Consider the following 26,292-nt stretch of genomic DNA (forward strand, 5'->3'; position numbering starts at 1 on the left):
AGCAGACTTGGGGGAGGAAGGGGCCCGGCTAGGGGCCCCCCCCGCACCAAACCATGCCCGCGCCTGACACTGGCGTGGACCCACCAGACACCAGCCTCTGCTCCTGGGGGGAGCGCACACAGCCTCCATCCCATGTGTTACACCCTCCCTGTAGACGGGGCTGAAGGGCAGCGCTGGGACCCAGCCCCGACTTGAGCTACATGACCATGGCCAGTCTCCTCCCTCCCGAGCCTTGGTATCCACTCCACGAACATCTGCTCCAGGAGACAGGCATCCAGACTGCCCCTCTGCCACCCTGGTGAGGGTCTGAGAAAGGTGAGGCAGGCATCTCACAGCCACGACCCCTGGCCCGTCCTGGGGCAGGTGGGGGGGACGCTGCTCTTACCACCTGGATCTCGTTCTGCAGCTGATGATTCAGGCTGGCTTTCTCTTCTACCTGCGCTTCTAAGAAAGCAATCTTTTCTTCTTTCATGGCGAGTGTTGTTTTTAAAGCTGATTCATTTATGCTCTCCAAAATCTTGTATTTCCTGAAAAATAAAAATGCATGGTAGTATATTTATCTGTCTCTTCCTCCCACAAGCTCCCAGTCTCCCAGCTGCCCACAAGGCCCTCCTGCATTAAGCTGGTTTCTTCATCTCGTTGCAGGATGTGGCCCAGAAGGACTGCAGGAGCCAAACACCATCACCCAGAGCCCTTCCCTGGACTCCTGGTATAGACACATCTGGGACACTCTTAAATGAAACATCACGGTTATAGTTTTCCAGGTGCCATCTTAGAGAAGTATTATTGTGGCCATTTTACAGATGGGGAAACTGAGTCTCAGAAAGGTTAAGGAATCCATCCAAGATCATAGTGCTAGGTAAGTGGTAAATCTCTGTGGACTTGTCACCACACCAAAAGGACATCATGTTGGTTACAAGTCCAGCAAAAGTCCAAGATGCTGGATTTCCTGGAAAAGCGAGATGATTCAGGAAAGCACTGCAGGCAAAGTAGCAACAGTTCAACTTTAAAAATCAAAGGGTTGGGTCCAGTGGTTAAGAATCCTCCTGCCAATGCAGGGGACACCAGTTTGATCCTTGATCTGGGAAGATCTTGCATGCTGCGGGGCAACTAAGCCCGTGGGCCAGAACTACTGAGCCCACGTGCTGCAACTACTGAAGCCCGCTCGCCCTTGCGCCCGTGCTCCACAAGAGAAGCCACTGCAGTGCGCAGCCCACGCATGGCAAGTAGAGAGGAGCCCCTGTTCACTGCAGCTAGAGAAAGCCCAATAAAGACCCAGCATGGGGGGCGGAGGGAGAGAGTGAAAGAAAGAAAAAGAGAAGGACAGGAGAGAAGGAAAGAGAGAAAGAAAGAATTGCAGGCTGAGTTTAAAAAAAATCAAAGGGCTGGTGGAAGAAGGGAACAGGTGGAACACAGAGGACCCTTAGGGCAGTGAAAACACTCTGTATGACCCCAGAGGGGTGGATACATGTCATTATATATTTGTCAAAACCCACAGAACATGCAACACCAAGAGTGACCCCAGTGTCACCTGTGAACTCTGGGTGATGATGCCCTGTCGGTGTAACGTATGTACCATTCTGGTGGGAGGGGTGTTGATGGCTGGAAAGGGTGCACATGTCAGGGGGCAGGGGTCTACAGGAAATCTCTGTACCTGCCCCTCAGTTTTGTTGTGAATTTAAAACTACCCTGAAAGAGCCTAACTAGAAAAAAAATCAGGAAGCCTTTTTATTGGACAAAAGAAATCGCCTTCCACTCCGCACTTGGAACCTCCAGCAAAGAGGCCTGGGATAGAAGGCCCCATGTGACAACAGGCCCTTGGGTGTGGAGATTAAATGCAGCACGGGGGGCGGGGTGGGGCGTGGAGCCTGCGGGGTGGGGGGCACACCAACTGCTGCAGCCCCCCGGGGGGCGCGGGGGAATCCTCACGTGTCACCGTTGCTGTTGTCATCCTGCAGCAACAGCTCTTTGTGGAGGCCGACCTTCTCCAGCTCCTGGCTCAGTCTGTCCAGCTCACTGCTCAGCTGCTGGCTCTTCAGCTTCTCCTGCACCAGGTCCTGTGAGGACAGTGAGGACGAGCGTGGGCCAGGAGCCCAGCAGATGCGGCAAGAAAGACAGACACAGGCCCATCTCAGGGCGGAGCAGCCATCTTCTCGAGTCACGGCCAGCTCGGGTGTCTTGAGGGCCGAGTGGGTGGTTCTATGTGGACAGCTGACCCCAAGGATGTCTTAAAGGGAAGGGATGAACACACCTTCCCAGGCCCCGGGGTTCAGGACACCAGACCACGCAGCAGTGTGTCCGGGAAGGACTGAACATGCTCCAAACACATCCAGACATGCTTCTGAGATACCATTTATGGTGACCTTGGAGAAGTAGGTTTGAATTCTTCCAACATGACTGCCTTTTCTATGAAGTGATGTAATTAAATGCCCACTGCAGGGAATTTAGAACATAAGAAAAAAGTATAAAAGGGAGAAAGATTTTACTTTTAGACTTAGGTTTCGATTTACATTTCGAAACTGGACATTGACCTCACCTAGGAGTTCACTTACTCTGGTCCACACCTCTGTAGCTTTCCAGGCAGCTACCAATTTCTGCCCGGTGACATAGCTACATGCCCTCACATGGACACCTACCACACCCCAAGGCCTGGAACCCTACCACATTGGGTGATGTTCGCCGAACATTCCAGGGTCGCTCCCCAGGTGTGGCATGGAAGGGCCAGTGCATGACCTTACAGCTGCCTCACCTCTGCTGAGGAACCGCCCTAACTCCACGTTGAGATGGGGGAGCCATAAGATCAAAGCAGACTGGACTACTGAGCCCCAGCACAGAGGACAGGCTCCCTGGAGAGTCACCTGGACTCGCACGAGAAACCAGCCTTGGATGAGATAAGCCCCTGAGACTCCGGGGTCGATCGTTACTGCAGCAAACCCTAACCAACGCTTACGGAGGCAGGGGCTACTGCCTGAGCTGGTGTCTTCTCTCTCCCCCACAGAATGGTGATCTGCCTGCACTGACAGTCAGTAATATATATATATATTTATTTAACACGGAAAACTTTCTGTTCTCAAATTTCCTTTTCTTCCTTAGCACATGGATAGAACGTTTCTCAGCTTCCCCAGCAGTTAGGTGCAGCTCTGCGACCCAGTTCTGCCCCATGAAGTGTGGTCCTTCTTTTCCGCATCCACCTGCTGCAGGTAGGTCCAGCGTGGGACGGCCGAGCCACAGGTGCCTATGAACAGCCACAGTGAACTCCCACACGTGGGAAGACCCAGCTTCTGTGACGGGCCAGGCAGATGCTGAAGTCATTTACCAGAGCAGTGACTCACCCTAACACATGCAGGAAAGCCCAGAGGACCACGCCAAAAAAAAATACCAGGGCGAAGACAGACAGGTGTTCACCAAGAGACTTAAAAATTTGGACCCTTTTAAGTGTAATTGCACTTCAAGGTGTATGTCCTAAGAAAACAGGTATCTGTGAAGGTGTACGTGAGCAAGGATGTCCAGTGTTATTTAAAATAGTAGGAGGGACTTCCTTGGTGGTCCAGTGCAGGGGGTGTGGCTTCCCTGGTTCCCAGCTCTGCCTGGTCAGGGAGCTAAGATCCATATACCTCTCAGCCAAAACACCAGAACACAAACAGAAACAATACTGCAATGAACTCAATAAAGACTTTACAAAAATAAATAAAACAGTGGGAAAACTCAGAAATAATCTGATTGTCCAGAAAATGTGTGTTAGTGTGTATTAGTCGCTCAGTCGTGTCTGACTCTTTGCGACCTCATGGACTGAAGCCCACCAGGCTCCTCTGTCCACAGAATTCTCCAGGCAAGCATATTGGAGTGGGTTGCCATTCCCTTCTCCAGGGGATCTTCCTGACCCAGGGATTGAACCAAGGTCTCCTGCACTGCAGGCAGATTCTTTACTGTCTGAGTGGCCAGGGAAGTAATCACAGTAAATCTACAGAATTAATCACAGTAAATCTACCTCAGGGCCATTAGAAATTGTGGCTTGAAAGCTATTTAGTGTAATGAGAAAAGGTAAAGTAAGTGAAAAACAGAATAGGGCTGAGGTGTAGAAAGTAGGGTACCAAGTGAGTGTATACACAAATGCACAAGGAAGAGGATGGAATAAAATACCCCAGGCACTGGTTGTCTCTGGGCGGTCAGATCCTAACAGGTCACGTCTATTTCCTCTTCATGCTTTTGGGTGTCATTCTGGTTCGAAGCGGGGGGCACGCGCCAGGGGCCTCCCGCCGTCCCACCTCTATCCCACAGCGCGCACCATGTATCACGCCGACCCCGCCGGCCCCCGGCTCACCTCCCTCAGGGTGGTCAGCGTCCTCGTGTGCATGGTGACCTGCTTGGTGAGGTCCCGGTTGTCCCTCTCCAGCTCCTTGAGCTTGCCAGCCGCGTCCCGGCAGCGGGCCAGCTCCTTGTCCAGCGCGCGGCTCTCCCTCTCGGCGGCGGACAGCTTGGCGGAGCTGTCGTCCAGGACGGCGTCCTTGAGCTCCACCTGCTGCCAGAGCCGCCGGGCCTCCTTCTCCAGCAGCTTCTTGTCCTTCTCCAGCTGGGCCACCTCCTGCTCCAGCGCCTTCCGCTCCTGCTCGGCCCGCTCGAGCTGCCGGTGGGCCAGCCGGAGGGCCTCCAGGTCCCGCCGCAGGCCCTGGTTCTCGGCCTCCAGCTGCCCCAGCTCCTGCTCCAGGGCCTGCGCCTTCTGGCCGCCGCTGTCCAGGCTCTGCTGCAGCCGCAGGTTCTCGGCGCTCAGGCTCTGGTAGCTGAGCTCCAGGCGCTCCGACTTCTTGCCCAGCGCCTTGAGCAGCTCCACGCTCTTCCTCAGCTCCTGCTTCTCGCGCTCCAGCTCCTGGTTCTCGCGCTCCATCTGGGCCACCTTGGCGCCCGTGAAGCGCATGGCCTCCACCATCCGGCGCAGCTCCAGGTTCTCCTCGTCCAGCTGCCGGTTGTCCCGCTCCAGGCCGGCCAGCTGCACCGACACGTTCTGCAGGGCGTCCAGGGACTTGCGCAACTGCCGGTTCTCCAGCGCCAGCCCGTGGCTCTCGCGCTCCGCGGCCTCCGCCCGCTCGCCTGCCGCCTGCAGGGTGCTGGCCCTCTGCTCCAGCCGCCCCAGCTCCCGCTCCAGCGCCTCGGCCCGGCCCGCCTTCTCCTGCGCCTGCTCCAGCGCCCGCTGCAGCTGCTGCTGCTCCCGCTCCAGCCTGCTCAGCCGGCCGCTGGTCTCCGCCACCGTCCTGAGCAGGGCCTTGTTCTCCTGCTCCACGTCCTTGGCGCGGGCCTCGCTGCCCGCCTGCGACCTCTCCCGCAGTGTCCACACCGCCTGGTTGAGATGGTCCTTTTCTTGCTCAAGGTCCTTGATCTGGGGGAAGACACGGTGGGAGAGACATTGGCTGTTGCACAGGCATATTGTGGTGCTCTGGGGCTGAAGTCTGGTTTAATCTGGTGACTGAAGCCCAGGCCCTAAAAGACCATTCCCTGCTGAAGTCCTAATGGTATTACTATACATCACAGGGAACTATCTCCAATAACTTGCAATAACCTACAATGGAAAAAGAGTATAGAAAAAGTATACGCATATATGTGTACATATATTTTTTTATACACACACACCGCACATATAGGCTTCCCCAGTGGCTCAGCAGTCAAGAATCTGCCTGTCATGCAGAAGATGCAGGAGACCCGGGTTCGATCCCTGGGTCGGGAAGATCCCCTGGAGGATGGCATAGCAACCCACTCCAGTATTCTCACTTGGAGAAAACCATGGACAGAGAAGCCTGGCGGGGTATGGTTCACAGGGTTGCAAAGAGTGGGACATGACTAAAGCAACTAAGCAGAGACCCATGCACGCACGCACATGTATATCTGAATCACTCTGCTGTGCGCCAGAACTGAATTACAGTTCAATTGAAAAAAATCCCTGAAGTTCCTAGGGGCGAACATGGACATGAGGTGAAGAGCATGGAGGCCCTTAGGAAGACAGTTCAAGTTAGAATGCCCTCAGGGCAGCCAGGAAGATGTAGTGACAGAAACCCATCTCTCCCTCTTACTGAAAACGATGGCAGTTGATTGCCTCGGCACGCTCATCCTGGCCGCTCACCTCTGCGGGCTCCCGAGGCCACTCCTCACCCGCAGCCCCTGTACACCGTCTTCCCTCTGCCCTGGACGGTCCTCCCCTGGCCTTCAGCATCCCCGACTCCTCCCCGTCCTCCAGGGCTCAGCGTATGAGCAGCAGTCCCTCAGGGACAGCCTTGCACCCTGACTCCTCAGCGCCTGCACCCAGCAGGATTCTCTCCGTTTACTCCCTCCAGAACACATGCCTGGGATCACCTGGCTTGTCACCTTCTGCCCTCCATGTAAGCCACATCCGGCCAGGGACCCCGCCTGTCTTTTCACCAAACATGGCACTATCCCATCCCCTCTATTTTGCTCCAGCTCAGCAGCTGAAAAATTCAAATACCTGAAACCCCAGCCTCCCCTCGCAGGTAGGGGGTAGTCACGTGTTGGGTGTGACCAGTGAAGGTAACAGAGGGTCCCAGGGGGTGGGGGGGGTGCCCCTCTGCTCCTCACCCTCCAGTTCTTTCTCCCGTTCCTTGAGGGCACGCGGCAGCCCCAGCTAAGACTGGCAGAGGAGGAGGAGAGCCTGGCCCGTGCCCGGCATCACAGAGCCCCCGCACCAGCCCTGGACTGCCTCCCACCAATAAACCTCAGGGGCTCGGCATGGTGCTATGGACACTGGGAGCTGGATCGTCCTTGGTCACGCGGGGCTGTCCTGTGTGATGCTGGACGTATAGCTCAGCCCGCCACACACCAAGAGCATCTCCTCTCTCCTCTCGTCATGACACTCATTTTCAGGTTCGGCCAGCGTCCCCACCGGGGTGGGGAGGGGGCACACCCACCCCAGCGCTGACTGAGAGCATCTGGTTTGAGCTGCAGCTAAGCCAGATGCCTGGTCACCCGCGTTTCCCCTACAGAGTCCCAGAAAATGGCTAAATCCTGGACTACTCTCCCTCCTGCTCCAGAAGAGGCATCCGTTCCCAGGGGACCTACCTGCCGGGCTTTGTCGGCCTTCAGGGTCTCCATGTCGCTCTGTAGCTGCTCCTTCTCTTTGATGAGCTCCTCACTCAGGGTTTCCAAATCTTGGTTACTCTGCTTCTCTCTCTCCAGCTGGGTCTGTAACTTTTCAATCTGCGGAGCCAGAAGACCCAGACGGGCAGCAGTGAGCCTCACAAAGCGATCTATGTTTTAAAACCAACTCAAAACCCGTCAGCCCCACCGAACACTTGAATGGGGCCTTTTTCTCGAGGGAAAGTGGCCCGGCCTTGCTCTGAAGGGACCTCCAGACACCCTCGACTCTCAGCTCCCAGCCCACGGCTTGCATTTCCAGCTCATAGAAGTGAAAGGCCATGGGCACCATTGGTCAGCTTCTTTGCAGCCCACCTCTCCTCATCCTCGATGCCATGGGCCCAAGTGCCCCTGGGCCTCCTTTCTCCCATCTCAGGCCTTGTCCCTTGTCCTGCGGGTCAGACCACATGCCTGGGGCCACCACCACTGGACGCCCCGCAGACTTAACTCGGTGACTCTCCGGTTCACCCCGATGTGCAGAGAGGTCTGCGGACACACCCCTCCTTCCTCTTTCACCTTCCAGTAATTCTGTCCCCAAGCCCTGCCCTCTCTACCCAATCTTCTCTATTGCTGCTGCCTGCCCGGGGCCAGACCCCCTTCCCTCTGCCCCGGAAAACCACCATCACTTCCCTGACACCAAGCCCTTCTGCTGAGATCCACTAGCCTGACCTTACTAAAACAGAAACTACTACTGTATGGTGCCTAACACCTGGATGAGGTGGTGGACGCAAGCTCTGACTCAGTGGTCCAGGGCAGCGCCTGAGACTGGGCTCCCAGGAGAAGCCCCTGCTGCTGCCTGCAGGGGGGGTGTCCAGGCTGCTGGTCCCCTTCCCACCAACACCAAACCCCTCAGCATGGGGGGCTGGAACTTGGAAAGAGGCATGACTCTGGTGCTACAGGGATAGAGTTCAGATTCCAGTCCCTCCCTACTAACAACGTGACCACAAGCAAGTTTCTGTAACTGATGCAGGATCAGCAGCAAGCATCCTCATGACCCTGTCACTGCATCATGCTTGGCATGCGCTGGCAGGCAGCGGGTGCAGCGGTGTTCACTGCCCCTTCCTGCAAGAGCATGGCCTCACCACCTATAGACCTTCTGACCAGCCGGTTTGCATTCTGACATGGTCCTAAGGGATTCTGGAAGAGGAAATGGCAACCCACTCCAGTATTTAGGTCTGCGAAATCCCATGGACAGAGGAGCCTAGAAGGCTACAGTCCAAGGGATCGCAAACAGCTGGACATGACTGAGCAACTAAACAATAAGGGATCCTGATATGCTGGTTTGGAACAGCTCTTCTAAAAAGATGGATTGCAAATACCAGATGGGTCTCAAAGCTTTGAAAGATCTCGGACCCCAGGCCATCAATCAAGCTCTGGGGTAAGACCCCGAGATGTCCAATGACACCAGTGAGCAGCAGGCCTGGATCTACTGCAGTTCAGCCCGTCTGAGCCGGGGCCTTGCACAGAGAGGTGTCCAAAGCTCCTGAAGGATCGCTGTCCGTGGGCAGGCTCTGTCTACTTGTCCACAGGTGGCACGGAGTGGGGGGCGCCTTTCCTTCCTGGATCATGGGTCTGGGAGCTCTCAAACCTCCACGGGAGGAAGCAGTGGGCACGTTTCTTCCCCCACCAGCGGGGAGACTTGGGCTGAGCAGGACTCATACTCATGTCGTTACATCACCTTGTCAGCACCTCAGCCCCCTACCTCAAGCCAGGGACCCCAAGACGGGGGAGCCTGGCCCAGCTGGGGCCAACAGAAAAGTACAGTATGATGTGGCATGTGTCTGAGTCATCCTCAAAAGAGGAGTGCAGGGTGGGGATTGACCTGTGGGGGTGTATTCCAGCCCTGCTGTGTCCTCACTGTGAGGCTCAGGCAAGTCACTGAGCTCCTCTGGGCCCGTGACCTCCCAGGTGGGGAATGCGAGCCGGGCTGGCCCCCATTAGACTTGGGGCTTCACCAATTGACTGAGGAGTGCCAGCTGGTGCCCAGACACACTGCATGGGGAGACCAGGACGGTGGGATGGCTGAGGCTGGGGAAAGGAAATTCCGACAAACTGAACCGGATGAGGGTCCAGGGGGCCTGGGGGTGAGTCCTCCAGCCGGGGCTGTGGTGTCTGCCCATCCGGCATCAGGGAGCACCTGTCAGTGCCGGACTCGGGGTGTGTGTGTGGCGGGAGGGAGGGGGGCGTGGAGAACATGAAACCACACCTGCTGGGCCAGGACAGGGTCAGTCAGATGGAGGGCAGACTAAGTAAGATGGCAAGAGGTACTCTGGCGGGCAGAAGGCCGCGTCCCAGGGCTCCCAGCACCGGCCACAGCATGGGTCTGGGAACTGTGGCACCTCCCTCCTGCCAGGGACTCTGTGCCAAGCCCTGTCTCTTAAGGCCTGTGGCAGGAGAGGGCTGGTGTCCCACCAGGGAACCGGCCCTGGGGGAAGCAGGAGGGTGGGACCAGAGAGACGGGGGCTGAGGAGTACGGCCAGGTGGGCACACCCACTGCACCTCCTCTGTGCAGGGGTGCGGGGCCGGCGTGGACCACTAGGGCTGAGAAAAGCGCGAGCGGTCATTTATCTCAGTGGCCTGCTGGGAGCCAGGCCAGTGCTATTACATCATGGGCTTTGTGCAGCAGACCCGTGAGGACCTGCGGAGCCGATGGTTCTCATCTTTCTAAAGGTGGATTCTTTTCCTCTAGGCTGAGGTCAAAATGCCACTTATAAAGACATCTCCTGTGCTAGGCCCATGTGAATCTAAAAAACCTAAACCATCTAGCTGCCTTCCCCACGCTGTTCTGCATTGAGACATGGCATGAGATGGGATGGGGTGGGGGTTATCTATCACCCTACGAAGCCAGGACAAAATATTTGTCGGCTGAAATGCTGCAAGGCACACAAGGCTTCAAAGGGACACGAAGAGTGAGTAATCGAGCCTGGGAGGTCCCATGAGGGGGCTCCAGAGACCCAGTCACAGGAGGAGGGGCTGTCCCAAGTCTAGCCCAGAGATAAGGGTCCAGCAGAGTCAGGACCAGCGGAGCCCAGGTCTCTGCCTGTGGCCAGTGTCTCCCACTGCCCATGCAGCCTCAGTAAATGATGCTGGCAGGACTCACGGGCAGGTGGGACAGCTGAAAGCACCAGGCCTGCAGGGTGGTCAGCAAGCATGCACGCTCACGCGCTCACCCTCAGCTGGACGCTGACAGCTACTGTGCTCAGAGCCTTCAGTGTGATTGTGCCATGGCACTGTGATGTACAGATGCCCTCTGACCTGGAGTGGCCAAAGCCACGGAAGCCATCCCTAGCCTCTCAATGGCCCTCCCTGCACCTGAGACTGAATCCCTGGTGCAAATGGGGATCCCTGTAACCAGAGAACGAAGACTGGTCTGTAAGCCTCTGTCTGCCCTCCCAGATGTCTGGGATCTGCCGTGCTCCTGGGAAGACCCAGCAGCTGTCCCGAAAGGCAAATGCAGTTTGGCCCTCTCTTCTTCTCCATCCCATAAACCCACATGGAGGGGTGGGCACTGGTCCTGTTCACCATCAGCAGGGCCCAAAAACGTCCATCAACGGTCCCTACCCCCCATACATATATGTGTATATGTCTTACCTCATTGCTTCCTCTCTCCTATGCCCCATCCTAAGGTTTTTTTTTTATTTTCAAAGAGTCCACTGGTTTCTTCTCACTGAACACTTATTACATACCAGACCCCTGACATACACTAACCCATCAAGTCCTCGCAACATGTGTTAGATGGGAAGCCCATGAACCCCATTTCAGAGATGAAGAAAAGTAGGCACACAGAGGTCACACCTTCAAGATTGTGCAAGCACAAGCCCCACTGTCTCCTGACTGCTTTCTATGACTGCTCTTGCTCTTGTGTTATAATTAACTGTGGCTGCACTGGCTTCTGCTCTCCTCCAAGCTGTGCATCCTCACTTATACCTGTCTCCCTACCAGCCTCCAGATGGCATACCAGGGTATCCACCTGCCCGACATCCCCCCCAACCCCCGGCCGGGTTACCTTCTTGCTGAGCTGCTGGTTCTCCTTCTGCAGCTCCCCGCACTTGAGGCTGCTCTCCTCGAGCGCCAGGGATGCATCACGCAGCCCCTGGATGGTGCTCTGGAGGCTCTGGTTCTCCTTCTCCAGCTTCAGGATGCGGCTGGAGGCGCACTCATTCAGCTCGAACACAAACGACTTCCTGGAGGCTGAAGCACAAAGCCGAGTCGGCTCCGGGCTCCAGCCGCGAGCCAGGGGCATCGGGCGCCCCATGCCGTGGTTTCAGGGGCCGGGAAGGGGGTCCCAGGGGCTGGCTGGGGGGTCCCCCCCATTTCACATGGTACTGTCACAGTTAGTGCCTGAAAGTCCCCCCGACAGTGACAGTCCTCTGCTAGCTCAGCTGGGCCCAGAGCTTCAGAGGAAAGCAGGTTACAGCAAAGACGCCAATGGAAAAGTTAAAGATCGTGTCAACTGCTGGGAACCATTTTTTACCAAGCGGCTCACATGACCATACAACTCAAGGATCTTAGAAACTAACCGAGATGGGAAATAGACAACATTTTCCATGCCAGCTCTGAGGGCAACGGGAGTCTGGGCGGCTCAGCAGGAGGGGCACGGTAATCGACTAGTTATGTCTGCCACGGGTGGCAGAAGGCTCCGTGGGTACGCATGCCCAGTACTTGCCTTCCCTGGATAAGGTCCCCTGAACGGAGATTTCATTTTGTAATTTCATGATTACATTGGGGGAAGAAATGCAAGATGTATGTAAATCGCTTTAAAAATTCTAAGTATGGCCGATTCATGTCAATGTATGGCAAAAACTACTACAATGTTGTAAAGTAATTAGCCTCCAACTAATAAAAATAAATGGAAAAAAAATAAATAAAAATAAAAATTCTAAGTGTAAGAAGGAAATCTAAAAAAGGGGGGATATATGTATACGGATAGCTGATTTACTGTGTTGTACGGCAGAAACTATCACAACATTGGAAAGCAACTACATGCCAATAAAAATTTAAAAAATAAATCTCACCCTTTGTAAGTACAAAAAAGAAAATTAACGCAAACATTATTAATTTTACTTTTCTAGTATTTCTAGTATAAGTTTCCTTCCACAAACTGATATACCCATAGTACAGATTTTCTACGAATGATTCAGTTGTTTCCTAATCCCTATTTGATTATTTTCTTTGATTGAGGGGTTTCTTAAGGGTATAGTAATTCATTTTCAAATATTTGGTTGTTTTCTAAAAAAAAACCTAAATGTGATGAAAATATGAGCTAAAGATAGAAAGAGGAAGATTATTTATTCCAGCGGTCCCCAACCTTTTTGGCAGCGGGGACTGGTCTCATGGAAGACAATTTCTCCACTGACCAGGGTGGGAGAGGGGACGGGGACCAGTACCAGTCCGTGACCTGGGGGCTGGGGACCCCTTAGCTGGTTCCTTTCAAATAGCTCAAATGCATACAGAGAAAGGGGGCGCGGTGCGGAAGAACGGGAGTTCTCAGCTTCTTCCTGCCACCAGCGAGTGCAAGACTTTAGGTAAGTCATGGGACTTATTCAGGAGGAGAAATGAACGTGAACAAAAGCTCTCAAAAGAAAGGGCTGAGGTTGTACTGTCCTCACTTGTTCCAACAGTGTCACGGACTCAGCTCTGGGAGCCTGATGTGAAAAGAGGGCTGCACCCTTACCTGCTCTCACTCATCACCCCCAGGGGCAAGGATACACGCAGCACGAAGGCTTCCACAGTGAGCACATCGAACCAGACACGAGCGTGTGTGTTCAGATCCTCTGGGCATATATCCTAAGGTCTAAGAGGCATCTGCCACCCTCTCTGAGTTCTCATCCTCCACCAAGAACAGCAGTTCAGAACCCACCAGCTTGAATGTCCTCAAGACCCCAAGCAACAACAGGCAGCACAGCAGGGGAGGTGGACACAGGTCCGCAGCCCAGGTCCAGGGCCGACACACAGAAGCACATGTGCTCGCCACACATGAAAACTATGTTACAAACAAACCTCAACTGAAACTCCATTAATTCAGAGCCTGTGATCATTTGGACGCTACCATGGCATTTGTGAAAAATGAACATTTTCTATTTGGGAAAAACATTATAACATAAAATTCACCCTTCTGTAGCATTAGATGCATTCCCATTGATGTGCAACCATCTTTACTATCTACCTCCACACCTTTTCATCATCCCAGACTGAAACTCTGTACCCATCATCCCAGACTGAAACTCTGTACCCATGGGGAATAATTTCTAAGGTTCTATCACTTCAACAACACGGCTGACCACAAGCCTCCTTCCCTCTTCCATAAAAGCCAGTGCTTCGGAGACGATCACGAAGACACAACAGCTCATTACTGAGTGCTATGCTCATCAGCACCCAAGCAATCAGAGTAATGGGATCTATTTCAGTGAGACAGTGGCCGTAAGAATAGCATCCTTTATTGTGCCCGTGGGCCAGGCAAGGTGTCGTGCTTCACCGTCGCCTCCTGTGAGGCAGCTCTGTTATCTCCACTTTGCAGATAAGGAAATTGAGTTCTAAAAGAGGTCACCCAGCTAACAAGCAGAGAAGCCGGGACTTTAAGCCAGGTCTTTCTTGACTCAAGAAGCCACCACACCACATGAAAAAGTGCATTCGGGCTCTGCTTGCATTATGCCTTCATTCAAGCCAATGTTCAGTAGCTCCCAGCTAAGCACTAGGAGTTGGGAACATCGAACATAAATCATGCTCACTGACCTGAAAGGGCTTACACACGATACTGAGTAGTCGTCTGAAGGAGCAAGGCTTTCCAAACCCAGAGGCCACCGTGGTCTCGTAGAGAAACTCTCATTAGGTCTGGGACTGTCCCTGGCAGCCTGCACCACGTCTCTGCTCCACCAGGGGGCAGTGATCCTCCCCGATGGACCTACTCTCCTCCCAGGGCCAGGAATCGGGGTGATCCTACCCTTAGTCCCCAGCACAGGGTACAGGCCCCAAAGCACAGATAAAACTAACTCCCCTCACAGGCTGGTAGTTTACCAAACTGATGTTTGGTTTGGAGCTGATGGGACGCCCGTTGAAGAAAATATGTTTTCCAGCTACATTCAACAAACTTTCCATTGTCTGGGGGCATGCTTTTGAGAATTGAAAAAAGCGACTCCCAGACCAGGCGAAAGCCCTACCTCGCTCTGCACAGCCCTAAGTAAACAATAACTCGCTCCATCACAGGCACGTGTGCTATTTCTGAACACAGGAACTGGCTTATTGTTTGCTGGGAGCCGAAGCTTCCCGCCGCAGTGCTGACCGCTGCCCCACCCACCTTCCCCTGGCCGAGATGCCCCGTCTGTTTCGAGCAGGGGCAGCGGTGCAAGCCAGAAGAGGCCTGGGTCCTGCGAGAAGCAGCCACTTAGCAGCCCCCGCCTGGGGTGACAGAGAACAGACTGCATCCGTCTTGCCCAATTATGCAAATGAACGGGAAAATAATGCCCAGGGTACATTCATAGCGGGGATGAGTGACCACTGGGGATGTCTCCTGCCATCCAGGGCTTTCAACCATCCACAGATAGGTCTCTGATGCCCTCCGGGTGTCAGCACGCGGTAATCTGCAAGCTCCTGGGACTGTCCATATGGGAACTGGGAAACCTGGCAACACTTAATTTGTGTTTCATGTCCTGATATCAAGGCTGCCAGACCCCTCCTGCTCTCCTTGGGGAGAAGGGTAATGAAACAGTTCCAAATGGCACTTGAAGGAAATCCTATTTACTCGGGGTGAATGGATGGCCTGACACAGAAGATTTAGAGCCCAGAGCTCCGCTCCCTGGATGAGGAAGCGGTCGCGGGCTGGCCGGCTCCCGAGCACCGGGCGCCCCCTACCGTCCGACAGGTCTGCGTTCTTGGACAGCTGCTCCAGCTCCCAGCCGAGGTGGGCGGACTCGTTCATGCTCTGCTTCTGAGCAATCTCCAGGACCATGTTCTCCTCCAGCAGCTCCTCTATTCGCTTCTTATCCGTGTCCCGGTCCTAGGGCGGGAAGAAAATACGGAGTGAGAACATGGCCGGGGGACGCCTCTGGACAGGTCCTGGCCCCCATGTATCCAACCCCCCTGCCCATTCCTGAAGAATGGAAGGACTTCTGGGTTCCTGCTTGCTTCCCCGAAGACCAAATGAATCTAGCCCAGGGCCCAGCTCAGAGTTACGGCCACTGAAAGATACAATGACTAGCAACGGAGGGTGATGAGCGTGCCCAGGTCTCTAACTGAACGCTCTCTGAACAAAGTGACTTATGGCCCAGTGCTTTAGAGCAAGTACCCTGGTGACAGGCGGCTTCGTGGCTCCAGGGCACCTAACATGCTTTGAGAAGCCTGGAAAGGAACTCAGGGATCTCAGCTTGGACCTCACCATAAAAGCCAGCAGAGGCTCTTCTTGCAAAAGACACACACATGAACTCATCCATACATGAGCGGTCCAGCATGGTGGTCTCGTCCTGTCCGTCTGTGGGCGCCCAGTGGGGCCCACCCCAGTCGCCGAGCTGAGCCAGCTACTCTCCGCAGTCAGCGAGTTACGGTGTCAGCAGCGGCACCAAGACCAGTGACGGAAAAAATCAGAGAAGGGCATGGCACGACCCGAAACCGCCCCAATCTGTTCAGACAGGTTTGTGTGGCAGCAGCCCGCAATACCAATTCCAGGTCGTGAAGCTTCGATTTCAGCTGCAGGTTCTCTTTCTCCAGCTCGTGAACTTTATCGCCCCGGGCCCGAGCAGCCGTCAGCTGTTCCTCCAGCATGGCCTTGGTTTCAATTAAAATGATATTATCTTCTCTCAGCTCCTGGGCAGCAAAAACACACAGGAGAACCATCAGCTAAAGGTACTGGCTTCGTGACGACAGCTCGTCCAGGTCCCTGGACCAAAACAAACAATCCAGGGGAAAGGCTGCTGCCTTGAGAGAGTTCTGTCCCCACTTTTGAGCATCTCCACCTTTTTCATTAGGTCAGGCCGCAAGGACTTTCTTGACTGAAAGAAAACATCCATGACTTATCTGACATGTGCACACACTGTTGCTTAGTCACTAAGTTGTGTCCAGGTCTTTTGCAACCTCATGGACTGTAGCCTGCCACGCTCCTCTGTCCAAGGGATCCTTCAGGCAAGAACACTGGAGTGGGTTGCTGTTTCTGTCTCCAGGGGATCTTCCCAACCGAACTGGGCCACACGATCCCACAGTGTGGGATCAAACCCAGATCTTCTGCTTGGCAGGTGGATTCTTTGCCTCTGAATCACCAGGGACGCCCAATATACACACTACCCAATGTAAAATAGAGAGTCAGTGGGAAGTTGCTATGTAGCACAGGGAGCTTGGCTTGGTGCTCTGTGATTACCCTGAGGGGTGGGATGTGTGGGTGGGAGGGAGGTCCAAGAGGGAGGGGATATACCGATACTTAATAGCTGATTCACTTTGTTGTTCAGCAGAAACTAACACAACATTGTAAAGCAATTCTACTCCAGTTAAAATATAATAATAAATGAAATCAACCCAGGAAGGTAACACTTTCTATGCCAGCCACGGTGCACAGGCATATGACGTCTACAACCTCATCTGGCTGGACAAGTGGACTCCACTGACAGCTCCAGGACCTCGCTGGGCCTCCATTTCCTTAACAAGGGAGGAGTGGGGTTAAGAGTCTGTCCCAGTTCAAGGGCTAAGTCTAATCCTCTCAGCTCAACATTCATTCCATTGATCAGGGTGTTGGGGAAGCTGTTCTTTCATTCAATCAACAGCTTGTATGTAAGCATTTTACACATATGCTCTTGGAAAAACCACCGTTCTCAGCCATTTCCTGGAAAAGGGGAGTCTTTAAGACAGTGAAGTCACAAACACATGTGACCCCCACAAGTAAGTTCCAGGCACATGCTGGGTGTGGAATGCTATGGCTGCCCCCTTGCAGAGTAGTCCATCACGCAGCCCAGCACCACTCAGCATCTCGCGGGGACCAAGAGTCCCCTGAACGCTTTCATCTCAGCAACATGCACACAGGGAATGTTCCTCCCGGTGGGCAGTGTTCTGAGGCTGGCCCCGCGTGTGGATTCTAACCACTGAGAGCTGGGCCAGGAGCTGTGATATCCACTGCACGTCCACTCGCCCTGCACAGGCCAGAATCCAAGATTCCTGGTAGAGGGGAAACTGCAAGCCTTCCGGTCAGCGGACACGGTTCTGATCAAAGCCTGACAGCCATAAAAGGTATAACCATTAAAACTCTAAATTCCCCTGGGCACCCTCTCTGCTGGAGATGACATCCACCGTGTGGCCAGCCCTGCACCAGGGGCTCCCTGCCCCTACCCCACTCACTCTTCACCATAGCCTGGAGGGGGAGGCAGAACAGTGCCTTCCTATGGAGAAAGAGGCCGATTTGGGTAAATTAAGGAATAAACCCCAAATCATAAAGCCAGCAAGGGGTAAAACTGGGATTTGAACATGGGCCAGAGAGCTGAGACTGCCTGCAACCCATCCTCAAGGGGCTCATGTGGGTGAGAGGCTCAGACTACCAAAAACAGTGTGAGGCACAGCAAAAGAGGGGTTTCAAGCAGGAAGACCTGGTCCTCCTCTCTGATCACCGCCTCCACTGTTCACACCTATATTCCAACAGGTCTGCCCACCAGCACTCCCAGCCCTGAGTTCCAAAACACAGGCCATCCTTTCATCCTCACAATAAACTCCTATTCAACCCCCAAAGCCCAGCCTGAGCTGCCCCTTTTGAGAAGGGCCTGCAGATTCCCACTGTCCCACTGGTTGAGTCAGCTACCTGGGCCCCCAGAGCACCCTGGGTATACTGTGAGACAGTGATGTGCTGGCCTGTCCTCCTCCCCCAGACTGAACTCCTCAAGGCAGGCCTATTCCACTTCTGCTCTTGTGGGCCTCACAGGAATATTCACTAAACACCTGTCAGCTGAATCATGCTGTGAGGGGGGATCACAGATGGCATTCAAGGGGGCCTCGATTTTTGACAGGCAGGGATAAACAAGGGCGACCAGGGGAGCAGAATACGATACAGGATAACTGCTAACTACTACTCAAAAATGTCCCAATTTCCTGGTGGTAACCACTCAACCATACATTAGACGACAGAAATAACTAGCCTTGCACACGTCCTCACCACAGAAGTGAGAAGCCTGCAAGAAGCTAAGCCCACGCTTGCACAGAGCCCAGGACTCTGCCCCCAGGCAGACGCCCGCCTCCCCACCTCTGGGGCAGCTGTCGAGGCCAGCCCGCTCCTAAGGCCATGACCCCAGGTGAAGCAGGTGGCCATTTAAGGGCTAGCCCAGCCCGGCAAACAGCTGAGGGGCCACGTTTAGAAGTCACAGTCCAGGCCTGACGGTCGGTCCCCACGTGACTCCAGAGCTGCCCCTGCCTGTCTGTGAGGTGACCAGCAACGTGGGCTGACGGCTCAGGTCCCAGGTCCGCCGCGTGGGCTGCCAGCCGTGGGGCCCGGAGCAGACACCTTTTTCTCACCGTGGATCCCGCCTTCCTCTGCTGGACATAAAACAGGGCTGAGGTAGGGGTCGGATGGGATAAGGCACACCAAATGGTCTGTGCACGGCGTCTGGGGCCCAGGAAGCAGGCCGGCTGCTGACTACCGTCTCTTTATGCCCCCGTGAGACACTGTTCAGGCTGGTACTCACTGAGCATCACCAGCATCAAGCTAACAGTTGTTTCAGGGATGCCTTATGTCCCCCCTCCCAAAAAGCACCAAAATCCAGAAGGAGGGGTAAAAATCAAAGCAACCACCAGCTCCTGCCCACTGCCCTCAGGACCACCCAATGGATCCCTAAGCACCCAACAGATCCCTGAGGTGTCCAGAGCCGGCCCCGAGGGGTCCTCAGGGGAGGGAGCCCTGGGTTACCCTACTTGGGGCAAGCAGCGGCCTCCCACTCAGGAAGGACCACCCCTCACTAATCTCTGCCCACCCACCCCATTCCACTGGAGCCCCTGAGGCTTCACCAAGGACCTGCCTGCTTTTAGACTTCGCCCGACTCAGGAGCGTGGCGGGCTGAATCATAAAGCAAGCATCAGGTCTGTCCTGCGCTAACTGCATGCACCAGACTTTACCACAACTCCCAGAAGTCATTAGGAAACAGCGTCCCAATGGGAACAGAGGGTCTGCCCTTGTAAGGTGATCTTAGTCCCCTGCGTGGGGACAAGACTTGCTCATCAACAACCAGCAAGGTGAGGTGGCAGCTGTCCTAGCTGGGCACTATGTCTCCGCCTCTCAAGCTACTGTTCATTTCAGAGTCAGCACAGAGCAGGAAGCTACACATCTCAGCGAGGAGAGGAGACAGGCCTGCCTGGTTTTCACCCTGCTCAGACACACACGGCACTCTTCCTCTGCCCTTGCTATCGGGGATTTCAGACAATGAAACATGGGACAACAGGAATCTCCCAGGCAATCTTTCTGCCTCTGTCCTCCTCCCGCATGGCCCTCTGGACAGCAACCCCTCTGCCCTGACAGCAGTGAGGTGCCACCACCCTTTGCAAAAGCAACTCAAGGGTCGCCCTGTGCATCTACCCCACACGCCCCACTGCACCTAGGGCGCACTCCTCTCCTCGCTGATTTAATCCTGACATAAATAGACTAGGACCCACATAACAGCTAACAGAAGCTGAAAAACAAAACATGGAAATTTGTGTTCCATATTGTTGTTTAGTCGCTCAGTCTGTGTCCAACTCGAGGAGACCCCAAGGACTGCAGCCCACCAGGCTCCGCTGTCCATGGGATTCTCCAGGCAAGAATATTGGAGTGGGTTGCCACTCCTTTCTCTAGGGGATCTTCCCAACCCAGGTCTCCTGCCCTGCAGGCAGATTCTTTATTATCTGAGCCACCACAGACCCACATAAAAGCAGACAGAAGTTGAAAAACAAAACATGGAAATTTGTGTCCCATATTATTCTAACCAAAACTGACCTTGCCCTCGCCCTGAACTCCAGTTCTTTATGCTTCCTCCCATGTGGCACTAACACACTCTCTCTTCCGCGATGTCTAGCCATTTCTCAGCGGTGAGACTAGACAGACGCCAGGGGAGGGCAGCTGGGCGGCCTGTCGCTCCCCCCGGACCCAGAGAAGCGTGCCCCTCGCATGGCGGCTGTCCACAGACGTGAGCTGGCTGGACAGCATGACCACGTGCATCTCTTTGTCCTGCTGCCCATCACACCTAATGCTGCCTTGTTCCAGAAGAGACAAAGACTCACGCTTCTTGTCCATCCTTCTCCCCAGACCACAAGTCTGTTCATTACTGAGCAATGGTTTTTTACTTGCCTTGCGCAGTGATTTCCAAGTTCTCCATGTGTGCCAGGCCCTGGGCATGCAGTCAGGTAAGAGCCAGGCCCTGTCCTTAGGGCTCATGGTCCACATGAAGTGTCTGGCCACGCACGGCAGACGGCAGGTCTGCACACGGCTCGCAAGGCCACTGCATCGACTCCAATCAAAGGAGGCATGCACAGGTGCTCTTTTTCTCCGTTCTCGAGATGCCAACATTATGGGCATCCCAGAAGAGCACGGCTCATCCTCTCTCTAGCAGCCTGGACTCCCTGGACCAAGCCCAATCGCCAGCCAGCCTCGGCTGCAAAGTGTCTGCAGACTCGCGTGCGTCACTGCCTGTCCACCCAAGAAGCATCCTACACAGACACTACAGGGCTTTTTCCTGTGACAACGAGCGCATGCATAATTTGAGGCATTGCTAACCGCATGGTAACTTTACTATGAAAGTCATTCGTCAGCAATGAAAACACTGGGGTTTCCCTGGTGGCTCCGTGGTAAAGAATCTGCCTGCCAATGCAGGAAACATGGATTCAATCCCTGATCTGGGAAGATCCCACAGGCCATGGAGCAGCTAAGCTTGCTCATGGGCCACAACCTCTGAGCTTGTAGAGCCTGGGAGTCGCAACAATCGAGCCCATGCATGGAGACTACGGAGCTCAAGCACCGCAGAGCCCATGCTCCGCCACAAGAGAAGCCACTGCAATGAGAAGCCCCTGCATGGCAACTAATGAGTTGCCCCCATGCAGCAATGAAGACCCAGCACAGACGTAAACAAATTATAAAGTAAAATGGAAAACACTGCTGTCGCCGCACAGAGGCATAACATTTGAGAATAGGGAAAAAGGGTTCCCATGTGAAACCACCCCCCAAAGGCAGGAAGCACCCTGAACGCACAGAGCAAGTCTCATCTGTGCCCATATCCCCTGCTCCTGGTGCAGGGCTTGGCCCCACACAGGCGCTGAGCCCCTGTGTCTGCCCGACTGAGCGAAGTTGCTTGGACTTCGCCAGGAATGAACAGAGTCTAAAGAAAGGACACTGAAACCCACTCCCTCCAAGGATGGCTGTCAGGGTGAGCTGTGGGAACTGCACTCCGTCTGTGATCCCACTCGGGGGCTGCGTGAGGACCCCCGGTGCAGGCGGGGCTGGCCGGGCTGCTGGGGCAGCAGTCAAGGGAAACTCGCACATGACTGTCCCCGGCTCTCCCGAGGGCGGCACGTTCAGCCAGCCGTGGCAGCCCCGCGATGCGTCCTGGAACCTGTCTGTGCTGGGATTCACGCCTTTCAAACTCAGCAGGGCCAGTGGACCATCTCAGGACAAAGCCCAGAGCTGGTCTCCCACCCCCATCGTCACTGGGGCCAGGGTTGCCTTCCCGGAGCACCCAGTGCCGGCCCCATGTCACCGACAGTCCTCAGGGAACAGACACTCCCTGAGTAGGTCTGAGGAGCAAACGGGCCCTGGACCACAGGCTTCTCCATCCCACTTCCGCTCGCCCCAGGGGCCCCAGGGCCTGTCTATGTGGTAGAGCAGGTTGGGGTCAAACAGCCGTCCCCATGCATGCTGGCCAGCAGCTCGGCAGGAGGCTGTGGGCAGAGAGAGGGCAACACCATCCTCTGAGACCTATGTTCAGTCTCTCGGAAGCCTCCTCGGTGGCAAGAAGAGACTTGAGGACCTTTTCGTATGCGCTGACACTCAGATCTCACCCTGCTCATTAAAGTGTTAGTCGCTCAGTCGTGTCTGACACTTTGCAACCCCAAGGGCTGTACCCTGCCAGGCTCCTCTGTCCGTGGAATTCTCCAGGCAAGAACACTGGACTGGGTTGCCATTCCCTTCTCCAGGGGATCTTCCCCACCCAGGGAATCAAACTCGGGTCTCCCGCATTGCAGGCAGATTCTTTACTGCCTGAGCCACCAGGGAAGCCCCAGCTCATTAAAACCACCTCTGAACTCCAAGATTTAACGTGGCGGCAAAACCCCTCAATTCTCAGAAAAGACGGTTCTGGAAGCTGCTGCTGATGAACACAGAAGGGTGAAGGGTGGGAGGTCAAAGCATCAGTGACTCCCCCTGGATGCTGGTCTCTGTTCCCCCTTCAGTCCCAACACCCTCCCTTGCAGCTCCCCACAACCTGGGTATCAAAGGAGGGTTCACCATGGAGGGCTTACTATGGCATTTGCTCAAACACGAGACATTTCACCTCTCTCATCTTAGAAGCCTCATGAAGTAGCACCATTATCTCTACTCTATAGATGAGAAAGGGGTTGGCCTTGGCAAGGTTTAGCCATAGAAACCGCGAGAAGTATAAAAAAAAGAAGACAGGTGAACCGAAGCCCATCACTGTGACGTGATGTCGGAGAAAGAAAGAAGCCCGTCTGACACCTCGAGATGGAGGAGAAGCAGAGCGGGAGGCCCCTGGAGAGGGACAGGCGGGTGAGGGGCAGGGACGGCCCCAGCTGCCGAAACCTGCTGGCTCCTCATCCCTAAACCACCAGGACAGAGAATCAGCAGGTCCTTCTCAGGACAGGCCCGGCGAGCCCACCCCAAGGCTGGGCGCCTACCTCCATGCGGGCCTTGTAGAAGTCCACGTCGTGCAGCTTCTCCCGGCAGCGCGTCAGCTCCATCTCCAGCCTCTCCACGCGGTTCGCCTTCTCCCTCAGCGAGTCCAGCTCGTCCCGGTAGGCGCGAGCAGACCGCGCGTCCGCCGCCAGCTGGATGTTCTGGGAGACGGGCAAAGAAAGGGGAGCCTGGCGTGGGGGCGCCCCTCTGGGGAGGGAAGACACGGCCACGGCTCTGAAGTGCGGCGTCTCCAGGACATCCCGGTGGCCGAGGGGCGCTCCTTGCAGGCCACCGCGTGGGGGGCCCACCCGCTGCCACTAAAAAACGGTCACCCCCACAGTCATTCTCAGGACGACCGGCTCTCGGCAGTGTCACTTTGAGTGGGAAGGAAAGCAGCCTTTGCTGGGAGCTCCCAATGCTGTATTCCTGAACCCCTGGGCCACAGTTACTGGGGCGTCCCAGCCACCCTGCCCTCTTGGCATGCACATACACACATACACACAAGCACAGTTACTGGGGTGTCCCAGCCACCCTGCCCTCTTGGCATGCACACACACCACACATGCACACACGCACACCACACATGCGCGCGCACACACACCTTCCCGCTCACCTCCTGCTTGACCTTCTGCAGCTCCAGCACCAGCTGATCCACCTCATGCCTGGTGTCCACGAGCTGCTCTGTCTTCTCCTCCCTGGGGAGCAATCAGAGCGACCAGAAAACAGTGAGAGGGCCTGCTGGGCACGCAGCCCACCACCCCCCAAGACCCCAGCAGGAGAAGGAAAGGAAACTGGGTTTCTGGCGGGGTGGAGGGGTGAAACTGGCACATGATGTTTGCAAAAATGTTCCTGATTTCCGTTCTTTTCCATTTTTCAGTTTACAACACCCACCACCCCCAAACTACCTCCATTGGGCACCCAGGGGGCTTCCCTCGGAGGGTACAGAAAGTTAAGGAGACGCTGGACACAGAGGCACCACCTCACTGCCAGGCAGGCAGCAGCGCCCACTGGTGAGAGGCAGGCAGCCTCCAAGACGATGGGCAAAGTGGCATTCGCCCGCTGCAGGAAAGGGGAACAGGCTCACCAGACGGGGCAAGCCACACCCCCCCTCCAGCCCCAAACCATACCAGTGTATGGTCACCTGAGTCCAGAGGGGGCCTGGGTGTGGACTGGCGGGAGCCCTAACCTCTTGGGAGAACCCCGCCTTGTGCCGGCCCCGGGAGGCTAGCTGAGGGTGCTCAGTGTGGAGTCAGAGCCCTCCTGCTCCCCGCACCACACAAGCTGATAGAAACGTGTGTCCGCAGCCCGCGGCACAAGAGCGGAACCAACGGCCCAGCCGAGCGGGGGACTCACAGCTCCTGCCTGACGCGGCGCAGCCTGGCCTTGGTGTCCGCCAGCTCCACGGCCAGGTGCTGCTTGTCCTCGCTGGAGAGGCTGCTGGTGGGGCTGGGGGTGGACTCGGCGCTGGAGGATTTGAGTGGGCTGGGGGGGTGCTGCGCCTGGAGGTAGTCCCGCTCCTGGGTGAGGTCCACGATCAGCTGCAGAGCGGGGTGGGAGAGGGAAGGGAGAGCTTACGCCCTAACTCGGTGCACAACGGTCCACAGACAAGAGGAGCTGGCCGGGAACCAGAAACCCGGAGGAAGCAGGAGACACGGGATGTACGTTTTCGAAGAGACGAAATATCCAGTGGGGCAGAAACCAGGAGGGGCTCGGAGCTCTGCGCTTTGATGAATGTCTCCCTGCACACGGGGGTCTCAGAGGTGGCCGTTCTTTCGCTGCAGGGCAAGCGCCCCCCAGCCTCCCATCCCCATCAAAAAGCAGACAGAGGACCAGGGGGCCTCAGGTTGGAGACGAAGCGTCAGGACGAGGAGCTGTCCCTCCTGGACCCGCCAGGCTGCCCGCAGACGCACCTCCGTGCACTCGTCCCGCTCGTCGATGAGCCGCCGCAGGTGAAAGACCATGTTCCGAGACAGGGCCTCCAGCTCCTCCGGGGCCACGTCCGGGAGCTCCAGCCACTGCAGGTCGAACACGTTCTCCTGGTTCTGGGTTACCTGCGGGCACAGGTCAGGTGCTGCAGAGGGCAGGCAGGGCATAGCCGGGAGTCCCGGGAGCATCCCCTCCCCGTGACCGGGGGGCAGGGCCCCCGCTGACTGGTCCTCCGGACAGATTTCTGACTGGCAGGGGGCATCTCCAGTCTGTGCAGACGGCCCTTAGCGAAACTCCACTAGTGAGTCAGGCCTGCTCTCAACACCCGCTCCGAGAGGACATGGATCTTTTTATTTTTAAATAACAGCACACTGTACAACTCAGAAGAACTTCCCTAACAGAAACCATCCTCAGATATTCTTATTGTAGCATCAATTTACAACATAAAGAAAGTAAGTCCCAGGGATAAAGAGAGAACGATGTGTTATTTCTTATAATCTAATACGAATACAGCAAATGTTAAAAATCTTACATTAGAATGTTGGGTATGTAACAGTCTTACATTGCTTTTTGGGAAATATTTCCTAATTTAAAACAATTTGTTGGTGTGGGGGGGTGGTCGGTGGGGAATCTCCCTGGCAGTCTAGTAGTTAAGACTCTGTGCTTCCATTGCAAGGGGCACAGGTTCAAGCCCTGATTGGGGAACTAAGATCCCACATGCTGCATGGGGCAGTCACAAAAAAACAAAACAATTTTCAGGCAAGCCTGTGTCTCATCCCCAACAGGCCACATAAGATTGGTGGTTTTTCCCTTTCTGTCAGGTATGAGCGGAAACCCACAGCCAGGCCTACACTGGACAGCCTCTTCAACCTTCAACTACTCTGCCGACCTGACCTTCTCAACCCGACACCCCCAGACCTGCCAAAGGAGGTAGAAGATCTATTTTGAGACCCCACCCTCTCCATTTAGAAAAGTGAGTATTAGCACACTCAAGCCTCAACAAGGGAGAAAGCAAAAAGAAACCAGGGATTATCCACTCAGAGAGGCACACCAAGTATTTAAATTTTTCAGTAGCAAAGAGAAAGAAAGAATGGTTCAAACACAAATAACAACAAAAAACAAAGACAGAACCCTTCAGTTTCTTAAAAGATACCCGCTTTCTTACCCCTCCCCACCTTACAAGGAAAATTTGGGGATTTCCCTGGTGGTCCAGTGGCTAAGACTCTGAGCTCCCAATGCAGGGGGCCTGGGCTCCATCCGTGCTCAGGGAACTAGATCCCATATGCTGCCATCAAGAGTTTGGATGCCACGACAAAGACAGCACAGCCAAATAAATTTTAAAAAACGGGGATTCAGCAAATCTCAGAGAATGAGGAGGAATCTCACCCCATTGTACAGGGCATCCT

At 55.0% G+C, this 26,292-nt stretch overlaps 1 protein-coding gene across 5 annotated transcripts in view; it reads right to left on the bottom strand.

The window, feature by feature from the left end:
- CCDC88C (coiled-coil domain containing 88C) overlaps positions 1–26,292 on the bottom strand; it is a 142,157-nt gene that overhangs the window by 34,877 nt on the left and 80,988 nt on the right. For all 5 annotated transcript variants that reach the window (XM_043921745.1, XM_043921744.1, XM_043921746.1 and 2 more), the window contains exons 7-17: positions 24,871–25,011; positions 24,314–24,498; positions 23,574–23,655; positions 22,963–23,121; positions 15,784–15,930; positions 14,983–15,127; positions 11,141–11,325; positions 7,060–7,197; positions 4,322–5,371; positions 1,930–2,057; positions 386–527 (exon numbers count right to left, since the gene is read on the bottom strand). In XM_043921745.1, the coding sequence (XP_043777680.1) occupies positions 386–527; positions 1,930–2,057; positions 4,322–5,371; positions 7,060–7,197; positions 11,141–11,325; positions 14,983–15,127; positions 15,784–15,930; positions 22,963–23,121; positions 23,574–23,655; positions 24,314–24,498; positions 24,871–25,011 (2,502 nt within the window). The remainder of the gene's footprint in view (positions 1–385; positions 528–1,929; positions 2,058–4,321; positions 5,372–7,059; positions 7,198–11,140; positions 11,326–14,982; positions 15,128–15,783; positions 15,931–22,962; positions 23,122–23,573; positions 23,656–24,313; positions 24,499–24,870; positions 25,012–26,292) is intronic.

Source organism: Cervus elaphus, chromosome 13 (assembly GCF_910594005.1).
Source record: "Cervus elaphus chromosome 13, mCerEla1.1, whole genome shotgun sequence".
Classification (NCBI taxonomy): Eukaryota; Metazoa; Chordata; class Mammalia; order Artiodactyla; family Cervidae; genus Cervus; species Cervus elaphus.